This window comes from Talpa occidentalis, unplaced genomic scaffold (assembly GCF_014898055.3).
Source record: "Talpa occidentalis isolate TD23 unplaced genomic scaffold, MPIMG_talOcc4v2.1 talOcc4.10, whole genome shotgun sequence".
In the NCBI taxonomy this organism is placed as follows: Eukaryota; Metazoa; Chordata; class Mammalia; order Eulipotyphla; family Talpidae; genus Talpa; species Talpa occidentalis.
In genome coordinates this window covers 93435994-93450831 of record NW_023600993.1, presented here as the reverse complement: position 1 = coordinate 93450831, position 14838 = coordinate 93435994, and the positions used below count along the sequence as shown (strand labels likewise).

General features: G+C 52.9%; 1 protein-coding gene across 10 annotated transcripts in view; it reads left to right on the top strand.

Moving 5' to 3' along the window:
• Window positions 1-13308, top strand: part of ZHX3 (zinc fingers and homeoboxes 3) — an 84212-nt gene extending 70904 nt beyond the window's left edge. For 8 of the 10 annotated variants that reach the window (XM_054697636.1, XM_054697630.1, XM_054697632.1 and 5 more), the window contains 3 exons: window positions 4061-7075; window positions 7173-7247; window positions 9123-13308. In XM_054697636.1, the coding sequence (XP_054553611.1) occupies window positions 4213-7075; window positions 7173-7243 (2934 nt within the window). In that variant the 5' untranslated portion in view covers window positions 4061-4212 and the 3' untranslated portion in view covers window positions 7244-7247; window positions 9123-13308. Of the gene's footprint in view, window positions 1-4060; window positions 7076-7172; window positions 7248-8404; window positions 8518-9122 lie in introns of all 10 variants that reach the window. The other 2 variants (XR_005122846.2, XM_037498862.2) reach the window with 2 other exon arrangements.
• Window positions 13309-14838: the final 1530 nt, after the last annotated feature.

Sequence of the window (14838 nt, the reverse complement as noted above, 5' to 3'; positions counted from 1 at the left end):
TCTAGCCCTTGAGGAGTCAGGCTTAGAAATAGATAGATTTTTTTTTTTTTTTAAAGATTGATTTATTTACACAAGAACCGGGGTACAGGCCAGATGTGCGGGAGGGTGAGAGGATTCACCAGAGACAGAGCGGGGAACAGAACAGGCAGACTGACTGAAACACACTGCTGAGGGGAACAGCGGACGAGACAGGAGAGGTCTGCTTCACCATGTGGGATTCTCGCTTGCCTGCCAAGAATCCATGCTACAGAGGCTGCGGACAGCTTCACAGCGCAGCGCGGTGCTCAATGACCTGCGCCATCAGGAAGGCCCAGAAATAGACTGAATTTTTGTAACTCCTTTCTTTGAGCAGAAGTCCAGTGATTCTAGCCCACAGATCTGCTGGACTGCAAGGTCCCGCCCACACACATTCCTGAGGGTGGATGGTTTCCCTTGTGTTTTTTTATTATCGATTCTTACTAACTTTGTTAGTAAGCCCCACTATATAATTGTTCTCTAGTCAGATATAAGAGTAAATAATACATCTCTTCTTTTGACAGCATAAAACATTATACAAATTAGGGGCCTCCCCGGTGGCACAGCGGTTGAGCGCTGGGTTGCGAAGCTGCCCGCAGCCTCTGCCGCGCCGGTTCAATCCCCGGCTGCTCCCCGGCCACCGGAGGAGGGTCCCACATGGCGCGCAGACCTCTCCTGCCGCCCGCTGCTCCCCTCAGCAGTGTACTTCGGTCCTTCTGCCTGCTCTGCTCCCCGCTCTGGCTCTGGTGAATTCTCTCACCCTCCCGCGCTTCTGACTGTACCCAGTGCTTGTACAAATAAATAAATAAATAAATATTTTAAAAAAAAAAAAAACTGTTTAAAAAAAAAAAAAAACATTATACAAATTAAGGATCATAACAGCCCTGGCAAACCATTTCATTTTAATTTAATTTTTATTTTTATTTTAAATTTAATTTTAATTTTAAAAAACACTGGAATAATTCATCCTGAAAACCATTGAGCCCTATGTAAGAAGATTCAAAATAATATAAATAATATAAAAATAATTAAAGATAATGGGTTTATTTTTTTAAAGATTAATTTATTTATACAAGAACTGGGGTACAGGCCAGAGGTGTGGGGGGGTGAGAGAATTCACCAGAGACAGAGTGGGGAACAGAACAGGCAGATCGACTGAAATATACTGCTGAGGGGAGCAGCGGGCGAGTCAGGAGAGGTCTGCTGCCCATGTGGATAGCTCCTTGGCCAGGGATTGAACTAGTGCTACAGTGGCTGCAGATAGCTTCATAGGTTGTGTCTTAACCCCTTGCGCCACCAGGGAGGCCCAAGATAATGGGTTTATTATTCAGTTGGTATTTAGATTGAATGTGGTGTAAAAAAGAACACAGGAGTCAGAATATCAATCTCTGCCACAGATCTGCTATATGACTCATCCTATCACCTCTCCTTTCTTAATTTAAAATGTTTACCAATATAGCTTAGAAATGTGTATACTTGTTGAACTGAGACACTTATTTCTGTGTACTTAACTTTAGGAAATAACTTGATAGAAGATTTAATACATCCCATATGCCCAGAGTTGATCTTATGGTCACTTAGGAGAGCTAGATGCTCGAGCCCTGTTTCATGGCAGAGGATGATGCATTATTTCCCCAGTAGTACATTACTAGGTGGTAATGTACTAATGCATTCTAATATAATTATGAAGATTATGTTTTTGATGTGTATTGTTCAGTGGGAAAAAAACCCGACACAAGTAGTGTCCATTCTGATAAAGATACATATAGAATATTTGAACAGGATGGGAGGGCATACAAAATTATAGGTGGTTTTGTCTTCTTAAAATTCATTTAATACTATTTTGTTTTTACAATTAAAAATTAAATAGAAATATGTGCATGACATTTCACATCAGTGGGGGCCATGGTGACAAGAGCTTAGATTTGGGCCTTATGCTTATCTTTATCTCACACCAACTGGTTTTTAATAGTAAATATTTTTATCATGGTCATTATCATTAGACTTACAAAAAGTTAGTTTTCTTTGTTTATTTACTAAGAATCGGGGGTGGGAGGAGTAATGGAGATAATTTAATTTTCTTTACATTTTTTTAAATCAAATCCAAACAAATGATTTTGTTATTAGAATTACTAATAAAATCATTTTGTTATTAGAATTACTATTTAAGTCATTATCAGCTTTACAATTTGCTAAAAGACAGGTAATAGTGATCATGGTGATGTTATGTTAATAATAAGGATCATAGGGACCTCCGTGGTGGCACTAGGGGTTAAGTCTCAGCACTAAGAAGCTGTCTCCAGCCACTGCAGCATGAATTCGATCCCTAGCCAGAGAGCTACCCACATGGTGCAGCAGACCTCTCCTGACACGCCCACTGCTCCCCTCAGAAGTGTATTTCAGTCAGTCTGCCTGTTCTGCTCCCCACTCTGTCTCTGGTGAATCCTCTCACCCCCCCACACTTCTGGCCTATACCCCAGTTCTTGTATGCATAAATAAATCTTTAAATAAAAAAGAAAAGAAAACTGAAAAAAAAATAAGGATCACAGAAAAAACTTTTCTAGTAACACCTCATGAAATAATTACTATATAACTATTTTACATGTAAGTAAATCAGTCACCCCAGCTTTTTTTTTTTTTTTAAAGATTTATTTATTTATACAAGCACTGGGTATAGTCAGAAGCGCGGGAGGGTGAGAGAATTCACCAGAGCCAGAGCGGGGAGCAGAGCAGGCAGAAGGACCGAAGTACACTGCTGAGGGAAGCAGCGGGCGGCAGGAGAGTTCTGCGCGCCATGCGGGACCCTCCTCCAGTGGCCGGGGAGCAGCTGGGGATCGAACCAGTACTGCAGAGGCTGCGGGCAGCTTCTCAACCCAGCGTTCAACTGCTGCGCCACTGGGGAGGCCCTACCCCAGGTTTTGAAGTGAGTTTCAAATGGATCAAAGATTTTAGTTTTCTTTTATTTTTCATTTTTAAAGATTTATTTATTTTTACAAGCACTGGGTACAGTCAGAAGCGCGGGAGGGTGAGAGAATTCACCAGAGCCAGAGCAGGGAACAGAACAGGCAAACTGATGAAGTACACTGCTGAGTGGAGCAGCGGGCAGCAGGAGAGGTCTGCGTGCCATGTGGGACCCTTGCCCAGCAGCTGGGGATTGAACCAGCGCTACAGCTTCGCAACCCAGTGCTCAACTGCTGCGCCACCAGGGAGGACCAATTTTAGTTTTCTTTTAAAGAAACAATAAAGGTACAAAATTAATATAATAGTGAAAAATAAAAAAGTAAAGCACAGTGCATGTTCACGTGTAATATGGACACCTGAGGTGAGACCACCCCTCGAGTGGCTAAGAACAGACAGCTTGTGGGGCCACAGGCTGGGACTGCAGGTCCCCTGACTCTCTCCTTTGGGGCCTAGCCAGTAACAGAGGTGATCCCTCGGCCATGGCCTGGAGCGGGTATGACAGGACAGAGGACTGGAAAAGGCCGCAGAGAAAGACCTGCTGGATAGCAGCCATCTCCCTACCCCCGCCCCAGTCCACACTGTAGCTGATTTGGCCTCTGGTCCAGCTTGGGAGAGGCAGAGGCGGTGTCTTGTTGTCGTATGTGGGAAGGCTATAAAAAGAAAAACCCTTGTTGGCCCAAACATTTAAACAAGAATTACACTGGGGCTTTTGTTCTCATTCTGACATGGTCAGAATTAATTTGGAGGTCCAGAAGAGGATTTTTTGTTTTTGGTTTTTGAAAGTCGAGTTACTTAGACAAAACACAAACCTATGGCTTGGGTCTATCAGCTGGTATCAGAACATCCCCAGGTCATTCTTTAGGGCACTTTTTAGTTGGGGTTAGGTGAGGCTCCTGACTCTACATCTGTGCTGCTGCTAAGCTGCTTCTGAAAAGGCCTTCATCCTTGACACAGGGCTTGAAGATTTGAAAAAGGGAAGAGGCCTCAGTGATAGAAGGCAGGCTATGGAGTGTGTCTGGCTGTCTGAGAAACACACAGAGCCTCAGAGAGCATAACGTTTTTTTTTTTTTTCCTCCCCCCTCAGTTTCAATAGGGAAAATTTTCTTTCTGCAAACAACTGAAAAAACTCTCCTTGGAAACTATTTCTTTGGCCCTCATGGAGCCACTGGATCTTGGACCGCGAGGCCCTTGATGGGACAAGCTTTCACCCTCTGATCACCCAGAGCAATTGTCACCATGGCTAGCAAGAGGAAATCCACCACCCCGTGCATGATCCCGGTGAAGACTGTGGTGCTTCAGGAGGCCAGTGCAGAAAGCCAGCCTGCTGAGGCTTTGCCTGAAGGACCCCAGCAAGATCTGCCCCCAGAAGCACCAGCTGTCAGCAGTGAGGCAGCCCAGAGCTGCAGCAGTTCCGACAGCACTGTACTGGCCAACGGGCATCGGAGCACTTTGGATGGCTATTCCTACTCCTGCAAATTCTGTGATTTCAAATCCCAGGACATGACTCAATTTGTGGGGCATATGAACTCAGAGCACACAGACTTTAGTAAAGACCCAAATTTTGTATGCACTGAATGCAGTTTTCTGGCAAAAACCCCCGAGGGACTATCTCTGCACAATGCCAAGTGTCACTCAGGGGAAGCCAGCTTTGTGTGGAATGTGGCCAAGGTAGACAATCATGTAGTTGTGGAGCAGAGTGTCCCCGAGAGCACTGGCACTCCTGAGCAGTCAGGTGAGCCAAATGCGGAAGCGGGCACTGATGGACAGGCTGAAATCATCATTACCAAAACTCCAATCATGAAGATAATGAAAGGCAAAGCCGAAGCCAAAAAAATTCATACGCTCAAGGAGAATGTCCCCAGTCAGCCCGCTGGTGAGGCCTTACCAAACTCATCAGCTGGGGAAGCAGAGGTGAAAGAGGGGGACCACTCCTTTATCAATGGGGGGATCCCAGTCAGCCAGGCACCTACCAACACAGCAAAACCCCCCCATGCCTCCAATGGGCCTCTGATAGGAACAGTGCCAGTCTTGCCGGCAGGCATAGCACAGTTCCTCTCCCTCCAGCAGCAGCCCCCGGTGCATGCCCAGCACCACACCCACCAGCCACTGCCCACCTCCAAGTCCCTGCCCAAAGTGATGATCCCCCTGAGCAGCATTCCAACATACAATGCAGCCATGGACTCCAACAGCTTTCTGAAGAACTCTTTCCACAAGTTTCCCTACCCAACCAAAGCCGAGCTCTGTTACTTGACGGTGGTCACCAAGTATCCAGAAGAGCAGCTCAAGATCTGGTTCACAGCCCAAAGGCTGAAGCAGGGTATCAGCTGGTCCCCTGAGGAGATCGAGGATGCCCGGAAAAAGATGTTCAATACAGTCATTCAGTCTGTACCTCAGCCCACAATCACCGTTCTGAATACTCCCCTGGTTGCCAGTGCTGGCAATGTCCAACATCTCATCCAGGCTGCTTTACCAGGCCATGTGGTGGGACAGCCAGAGGGCACGGCAGGAGGACTGCTGGTCACTCAGCCACTCATGGCCAACGGGTTGCAGGCACCAAGCTCATCTCTTCCCCTCACAGTTACATCTGTCCCTAAGCAACCAGCTGTTGCACCCATTAACACTGTGTGTTCAAACACAGCTTCGGCTGTGAAGGTGGTCAATGCGGCCCAGTCCCTCCTGACTGCCTGCCCCAGCATAACTTCCCAAGCCTTCCTTGATGCCAGCATCTACAAAAATAAGAAATCTCATGAACAGCTGTCAGCTCTGAAAGGGAGCTTCTGTCGGAACCAGTTCCCGGGACAGAGCGAGGTTGAACATCTGACCAAAGTGACGGGCCTCAGCACCAGAGAGGTGCGGAAGTGGTTCAGTGACCGGAGATACCACTGCCGGAACCTGAAGGGCTCCAGAGCGGTGATGCCCGGCGAGCACGGCTCCATCATCATCGACACCTTGCCAGAGATGCCCTTCTCCCCGTCGGCCAAGGCTCCTGAGGTGACCTGCATCCCAATGGCGGCCACCCTGGCCACCCACCCTTCTGCCAAACGGCAGTCCTGGCACCAGACCCCTGACTTCACACCAACCAAATACAAGGAGCGAGCCCCTGAGCAGCTCAGAGCCTTGGAGAGCAGTTTTGCACAAAACCCCCTTCCTCTCGACGACGAGCTGGACCGCCTGAGGACTGAAACGAAGATGACCCGAAGGGAGATTGATAGCTGGTTTTCAGAGAGGCGGAGGAGGGTGAACACGGAGGAAACCAAGAAGCCGGGCGGAAGCGCCTCTCAGGAGGAGGAGGAGGCCCCCGAGGACGAGGGTGAGGAGAACCCCGCCAGTGACCAGAGGGTACCTGGTGAAAACTGCTCCCCAGAAGCATCCAGCAGCCACACCTCGGCAGAACGCAAAGTCAGCCCCATCAAAATCAACCTCAAGAACCTGCGGGTCACCGAGGCCAACGGCAAGGGCGAGCTGCTGGCCCTGGGCGCCTGTGAGCCCGAAGATGACGGTGCCAACAAATCGGCGGAGCAGGCCCCAGGCAAAGTGAGCTTCAAAAAGACAGCCCAGCAGCGGCACTTGCTGCGACAGCTCTTTGTCCAGACACAGTGGCCAAGCAACCAGGACTATGACTCCATCATGGCCCAGACAGGTCTGCCGCGGCCGGAGGTGGTGCGCTGGTTTGGGGACAGCAGGTACGCCCTGAAGAACGGCCAGCTCAAGTGGTACGAAGACTACAAGCGGGGCAACTTCCCACCAGGGCTGCTGGTCATTGCCCCGGGCAACCGGGAGCTGCTTCAGGACTATTACGCGACTCACAAGACGCTGTACGAGGAGGACCTGCAGAGTCTCTGCGACAAGACCCAGATGAGCGCCCAGCAGGTCAAGCAGTGGTTTGCGGAGAAGATGGGCGAGGAGACCCGAGCCGTGGCAGACACAGGCAGTGAGGATCAGGGCCCTGGTGTGGGGGACCCGGCGGCAGCTCACAAAGTGGGCGTGAGTGACACCTATTCCGAAGTGTCTGAGAACAGCGAATCGTGGGAGCCCAGCGCCCCTGACGCCACCTCAGAGCCCTTTGACACACCGAGTCCCCAGGCTGGACTGGAGCTGGGTAAGGAGTTCACGGGAGCCGGGTCTGGGCATGGCAAGGGGCACGGAAGGGTGGGCGGGCACTGAGTTTACTGCGCAGGTGCACGCGTCTCTCTCAGGCAGGCTGGCAGCAGGACTCATCCACCTGGCTGCTTCCGGGCAGTTGACGGCAGAAGACCCTGTAGCGTGATACGGTAAGGATGGACGCCCGTTTCGGCCAGTGGAACATAGTGAGCCCCCGGGCTCCGGGCTGGCCTGGCCATTCTTCAGCAGGGAGAATAGGTCAGAGTGCCATCTGCCTCGGGCAGAGCCACAGCTGCTGCTTGGGGACGGCAGCAGGACTTGTGAAGACATTCGACTCAAACTGGTGAACAAAAGGAAAGAGAGCCCTCAATCCTCCGTAGATATTGAAGTGCTTTGTTTCAATGACAGAAGTCCTGCGTTTCGCATTTTCATTGTTCCTCCTGATACAGAAGAAATGGAAGATCACCTTCACCTTCCCTCTTAGATGTATGTGGAATCAAAAACCTAAGTTTTGTTCCTCAGTTTCTCTGGCGCATTATATTGTACAAAAAATTAGTGATTGTTTTGTTGAAGACACAGCTTTGAAGCCAGAGATAAGTTATATTATTGGGTGTTGATTTTCTAGGGTCTTGGTCCCTGAGTTTGCAGCCCCTCTCCCTCCCCACCCTTAGGTGTAGCGTCCTCACCACAGGATGGTCAGAAGTGACGAGTTTCGCAAGAGGCTGTGGAGACTGAGGAAGTCTGGAGTCTCAGAGTCTCTGATTTGTGGACCTTTTGAAGTTGGTTCTGGGGCCTCGTATTCCCAGACTTAACCTTGTGTTTCCCCAGGCCCCCAGGAGTCAGTGAGGCCTTCACGGGGGGCATGACGGGCACTAGGGAACAGATTAGGCTTCATAGGGCTGCTTGCAAGGGCCCTTGGGCGTCTTGTCCAGCACAGGGCCCTCCTCTCGGGCTGTATCCACCCTTTGGCTTTGCCCACATACCAGCATAGATTGCTGGGACTAGGACAAATTAACTTCTCTTGGTTTTTAAACCAAATTTTTTATTAAAATTTTACTGAACTGTCCTCTCTAGTAGCATCCAGTATTCAGCTCCTTGATGATTAGAAGCTGGTAAAGCAATTCCATTGAAGAGGATACTAGAGAGCAATGTTTAAAGAAATAGAAACATTAGGTTACACACTAGGTACTTCTTCCCACTAAATTTCAAGTGTGTTCTCCTATTTTCCATGAATGAGCAGAAAATCAGTTTTGAACAGAACTTTCCTTCAACTCTGTGGCTTCTAGTTCGTGGATTCTGTGATGAGTCACCTACATTTGTTTTCTAGAAAGGTCACTTGGAGGATCAGAGTATTGGGGACGGATTTGAGAAAGACAAGGCCAGAGAAAAGCAAGCCAGTTAAGCTCTGTTGTCTTCCAGATGAACAGTGCTGAGGTTTGGGTGAGAGCGGGCTGGGCTGGTGGTGGGGGGGAATAATGTGGCCTGGGGGCAGGACATCAACTCAGCGTCCATCAGGACCTGATGGCTCGAAGTTCTGCTCCCCGCATAGCAGCTTTGTGACCTTGGATGAATCAGTTAACCATTAAACATTGAAAATTTTACTAAATTTTACGTCTGAGTCCTCATCTGTACAACAGTGGTACTCCTAACAGTAGAGTGGGTGAGAATCAGATGTGTTTCAGATGGCTAGCGGCAACTCTTTAAATGGAAGCGGCTTTAGGATTTATTTGGAGAGAAGGGAAAAGCAAGTATTTAGTGGATGAAATCAGGGGACATGGTTATTGAGAGGAGTAAAATGTGACTTGGCTAGCAAGCAGCCATAGTCCTCTGAGGTTTGGCAGTGGCGCCTGGGTTAGCACCTGGCCCTGGACCCACAAAACCTCTTCCACATTCCCTCGGGTGGAGAGTGGGGCAGGGGCTGGCAGGGAGGCATTGCTCGTGTATTAAGAGGTCCCCGAAGCCAGTGACGGCACCACCCAGGTTGCTCTGGGGGCCGTGTGAGAGGCAGCTAACGTGAACATGACAAGCATGTGTTTTCTCCTCAGAAACAGACTGAATTTGAACCGAACGCTGTGAAGGACTGGGCAGTCTGAGATGCCACCTGCCACGTGGAAGGGGCCAACCCAACTCTCTGCCGCCACTTGCCGTGCCTGTGTGCGGCACCGTCACGCAGGAGAGCTTCCAAGACTTCCGACAGCCCAGAGCCTGCCGCCACCTTCGGCCTGTTACCATCCAGCAAGCTGGGAGAGCAGAGTTCTCTTCAGTTCTTCCGCCCACAACGTAGGACCTTTCCTTTGCCTTCCAGTGGATAAAATAGTTCAGATTTCATATTCATAGACACAGAATCGAGTTTTTAACATATAAACCCGCCTATACACATTTAATAAAATACCAGATTATAAACACTTTTAATACATAGAAACTGGCTAGCAAAGCAGTACATTGTCTTTTGCATCATCTCTGGAAATGCCCTGTGTCTGTTCTCTGGAGATGGCTGGGGCCGCACGCGCCCGCACCCTTCACGGTCGGGCAGGAGTTACAGCACACTCAGAACTACATCTGGAAGCCCCACGTACCCCTCTTTGCATTCCCCAAGGAAAGCATCACCTTGGAAGAGATCGCTGCTGCGTCACGTGGTATCCGGCAAAGTTTCTCGCCAGACTTCCGTTGCCTTATGGGATAATCAGTGCAGAGCCCATAATTTTAAAAAACAGGCTGGTCATGTCACTAGTATTTGATCATTTCTTCTCTAGTTGTTACAGTAATTCTGCTTTTTTATGGCAGTTTCAACCATGAACTCTTATCAGATGAACTAAGGAAACATTTGCTGTTAAGTCTAATGTACCCACCTATGTGTTTGCCTTTAAAAAAAAAAAAAATATGGACGCGTATAGATGGAGAAAAGTTGAAAAAGACCCGTGGTGGGGGTGGAGGTAGAGTGTGCCCCCATAGCCTGTAACTTCCCGCAGCCCCTGAGCCCTTTCTCCACATTACTCCAAAGCGGCCCGTGTTTGGGCAGAAAGAGCCACGCTTGCCCAGTAGCAAGAGTGGGAGCTTCAGGGGCCCTGGGTTTCTGGAATCGTCAGAGCTGTAATGGTCTTTGGCACAGAGGTGTGCAGGTGGGGGTCCCTCACAGAGTGAGTGCCAGAGGAGCCTGGGCTCCCACTCAGGGCCTGCCCTGCGTGCCAGGCTGTCGCCCCAGAGGTGCTGGACATCACTGGGCTGGCGTCTGAGAATGTTTTTAAAGTATATATTTATATCCCCAATATGGAAACACAATCTCCGACCTAACCCTTGTATCCATTTTTTAAAATTGAGACCATCACAGGAAAAGGTGCCTTTGAAGCATTGGAGGACCTGGCTCACCAAGCTGTCCTAAACTCAGCAGAAGACCCCCAGCGCCCCGAGGCTGCTGCTCTGAGAGCAGCAGGCACAGTGGGGCAGGTCCAGGCCTCGCCCACAGCCCCGCCCGCTCTTAGGGCGCCTGCTCCCCAGAGCACGGAGGCCTCCAGGTCTCACTGCAGCCTGGGTGGGTGGCCCCAGGAGACTAGGCGAGAAGTCGGAGCTTTGGGCAGGGCATATTCGTGATGGGTCAGGCACCTCCTCCTTCCCCATCCCCTTAGGGAGCTGGGCCTGGCAGGGCACCTGGCTGGGCTCTGACGACCGACCGGTGATGGCGGGAACATCTACTGCCCAGAAGGAAATTTTGTTTGGAAACCAAAAGCCTCTGAACCATTGTTCTTCTAAAGTGTCTTCTCCTACCCTCCCTGACCCAGCAGGGGCCACCTCTTGTCTGTCTCGAGCAGGTGACCTGTGAGTACTTGGCAAGTTTTGCAGCCTGTTTTTGTATCCTTTTCATTTTGGCTGTGGCGTTGTTAGCGCCAAAGGCCTCTTTAGGAATTACCAAGAGTGGCGAGTGACTGCCTTCCTTCAGAGAACAGACACCTGGAATTTTCCCTTTAGTGTTTATGCACATGCAGATTAATTTACATATACACATAGTGCAAATACTCATTTGATACTTTACTCATGAAATGCACATCTGACGTGCGCGCTTGAACTAAGTGGCACGTGGGTACTGGGGGGAAGGCTGTCACCCTGGCCACGGCTGGGGCACCCAGCACGAAGCCATCTCTGTGTCTGACACCACCCCGCCAGCACGCCCCCAGAGCCTCGAGTGCACTGGTCGAAGAGGGGTGTCTTTGGGGAAGATTTTCTCAGTTGCTTTATTTGTATTCACATTTCATTTACAACCCAAACAGCAAAACAGGAAAAAAATATTGTGGTGGACGAGTTCATGCAGAACACAGAGAGCCGCCTGATCTCGGCACCAGCTCGTCTTTAGGGTGGCCAAGCTGCAGAGCTGCCCACCAGCCAGGGCCATGTCGCGAAGGGCAGGTAAGGAGCCCAGCACACTGGACAGACCCTCCTTCCCGTGTGCTGGGGCCGTGGTGAAGAAGCGGGGTTTGGGCCTCGTGCTTCAAAGAATGTGATCAAAGGTGAGGGGGAGAGGTGTAGGGTGATCCGGCAGATGCCCGGTGGGACGTGGCGGCAGGTACCCGGGGCTTTGGCGACAAAACCGTGAACACAGCCGCCGCCACAGAAGCACCCTCGCTAGCCCGGAAGCGAGCTGCTCCCACCGTGCTGGGGGATGTGGGCGGCAGCCGCCGGCTTGCAGCCCTGTCGCTCGGCAGATCGCGGTAGTTTTGCACAGTGCTGAAGGGGTGGGGCAGTCTGGGGGCTGCACGGCTGAGAGAGGTGGGGTGGGGTTCGTCCCTCCTGGAGAAAAGCCTGTTTTAGAAGGTGACTCATCTCCCCCCCTTGTCTGTATGCACTTGGACGCATCAGTCAGTAAAATGTTTGTGTTCCTTGTTGCTATGTCTTGTTCGCGTTTGGCTCATTTTTCACAGGAGGTGGTAGAGCTGATGTTAGTGAAGTCAGTCACCATTCTAGGGGAGTCTGGATTTAGGGTACGTGTCTCCTGCTCATTGTGATGTTCATTCTTGGCCATTAAGGAGCCTTTTGACTTGGGAGGAGCGTTGGCGTGTTGAGGAGTCGCGGGCTCCTGACGGACTGCCCTGGCCGGAGGGCCTGCCAGCGCTTGGGGGGCCGGTAGCGATGGTGGGGTCAGAGCGCCTTCTCTCGCTCGGTGGCCCGTGGCTGTTACGTGGACGGACCAAAGCGCCTTGACCCGTGCCCCACACCCTGCTCTCCAGAAGCGAAAGGAGGGGCGCTGGGCCGTGCGGCGGCACCTCGCAGGCCCCCCATGCGCTGATGGCTGCAGCTGGCCTGGGAGATGTCCCCCCCGGAAGTTTCGGCGCCTTCTCCAGGGCTGAGATGTGGCTTTTGTAGATTTTCCCCCCACTCAGTGAGGGGTTCAGGAACCAGCCCCGGGTCCCCTTCCTCTGGCCCTGGGCTGTCTGAGCCAGGCCCGCTTTCCGCACGCGTCCTCTCCCGCAGCCCGCTGCTTGGGGCGCCCCGTCCTGCGCCCCGTTACTTCGGTCTTCCTCTCCTCGGGCCAGAGTCCTTGGGCTGGAGCAGCGCTGTCGGTTCCGACATCGCAGCGGGGTGGGTGCGGGCCCTCTGCTGGAGAGGGAGGCCGGCCCGCGAGCCACGCTGGGGTGGGGCTCCTCAACCCCTTGGGCCGTTTCCCTGGGGCCGTTTATCTGTTAGGCTCACCCGGCAGAAGGTGCGCTGTCGTGTGTCCCTTTGACGCGGAAGGCTCAGTTGTAGGCTAGAGAAGAAAAATCGTCTAGACAAGGAAGGTCTGCCCGGCAGTCCTCTGCCAGAGCCAGCTGCTGGCCCGGGGGAGGCTGACAGGACTGTTCTCACTCCAGACGGGCGCTCCCTCTTCAGAGGCCTCCCAAGTCACTTCCTTTCTCCCCGCCTCCCTGCCCGGACCTCAGAGAGCACCTGCCTCCACAAAAGCTCCGGCTCCCGAGAAAGCTGCTCTCAGAGCCGGGCTTCATGCAGTGGAGGTCCCCGCGAGGCTGTTTGTTCTGGCCCTTTCTTAGCGGCCCAGCCCTGCCACACCGGGTGGAGAGGCGGCCGGGGGTGACCTCTCAGCAAAGCAGTGGACTTTGAATTTGGCCGAGCGACTGGATGAAGTGGTGATCACGGGTGCTCGCTCCGCCGGCCAGCTCTGCGTCCCAGATGGAACCAACAGGCCCCGGCTCAAATTTGTTCCTGCTGGAATCTGTCTTCCCAGTGCTGGGAGGGAGGGGCGATGGGGGGGGGGCAGTGGTAGCCTCGCTGTTGGCTGTGTCTGAGGTGAGAGCGCTCATAGAGCAGTTGGATCCAGAGAGGCCCTGGGGAGCCCCGCCTGCCCACAAACCTGGTCTCTCATTGGAATGAGGCCCTAGTCCTTCCTCAGACGGCAGGCAGGGCAGCCTGGATCCAGCTGCCCCGCAGTCCAGAGCGGGGCGGAGGCCTGAAGTCAGGGATGGACTAGGCAGGCCCTGATGATCAGACCGATGGACAGAGCCAAGCCTGCTTCCTTGACTGCTAAAAATCCAGTCTTCGCGTGCATGACCGCAAGGCTTCAGACTGTGCAGTCACTGCTTTGTCTCTGGCCCTAAGGCTTCTGCGGTGCCTCAAAACCTGGCCTGTGCTGCTGCCCAGGCAGAGCAGAGGTCGGGTGGGCACAGCAGGCAGGCAGGCAGGCAGGGCTGCTTGGCAGGGAGTGTGGCCGCCTCTTCTGGCGGTGTCGTGTGTGTCCTGCCGTGCACCCGTGGGGAGGGGCAGCCAGGACTCCGCGAGGGGTCTGTTTCCCTGCCGTCAGCGCCTCTTCTCCGAGGACTGGCCCCCGCGCGGCGTGTGCACACGGGCACTGTGTGTCCACGGACAGCGTCTCGGCTAGTACCGTGCAGCTCCTGCTCTTCTGCACAAGTGGGTGATGCAGAAGGACTCGCCTTGGCGGTAAAATGTCTAGGGTAAAGGCTGTGCAGTCAGACGGCAGCAGGCCGCCGGCGCTTGCTCCGTCTTTCAGAGCCAGACCCCCGGGTAGAAACGCTGCGCGGTGTTGGAGGCGGCGCCGGTCCGTGCCCGTGAGGTGGTGGTTTCTTGCCATTTGTTTGAAAAGCAGGCCCCAGGGTACCTGTGTGACCGGAGCTGAGGCATCAGGCCCCGCGTGCCAGGGAACGGGTCACCCTGTGCAGCAGCTCCCCCTGTGCTCCCGAGAGGCGGCTCTGTGGAGCTGTGTCGGGCCGGGCCGTGCCATCATTGTTGTTAAAAACCAAACACGCCAAGCTCCCCGCGCCCCTGCCGGCCATTGTGCGTTGAGTCGACTGAGCGCGGCTTTTGTGCGCGTCGGGAGGTTGCCAGAGGCCCGCAGGACGCCTTCCTGATGTCATCCGGATCCCGGGTTTCCACCACCCACTTGTGTTCGGGTCTCCAGCACAAGCCCTTTGTTCCCGAGGAGGGCGGGCGCCGGGGGCCTGCCTAGGAGGGGCACGGGAGAGCCGGGAGGAGCCGTCATCTTGGTGCTAAGAGGCAAGTGCCCTGTTGGTTTGTCCAGAGGCAAAGCAAACTCCCCAGCCCGTGCAAGAGGGTGGCCTCCTGCGGCAGCCAAGTGCGCGCCCACGGCCTGGGCCCCAGGGAAATCCTTCGCCCGGGAAATGTTTCTAACGGAAAGACGAACACGCACCTTTGGAGAGGGGCTCCCGGGCGGGGAGTGGGCGGCCCTCTCGGGGCTGAGTCTCCAGCCCTCACAAGGTCCCCTGTGGGGATGCTGCTATTTCTAAGATGCAAATTGCACATTTC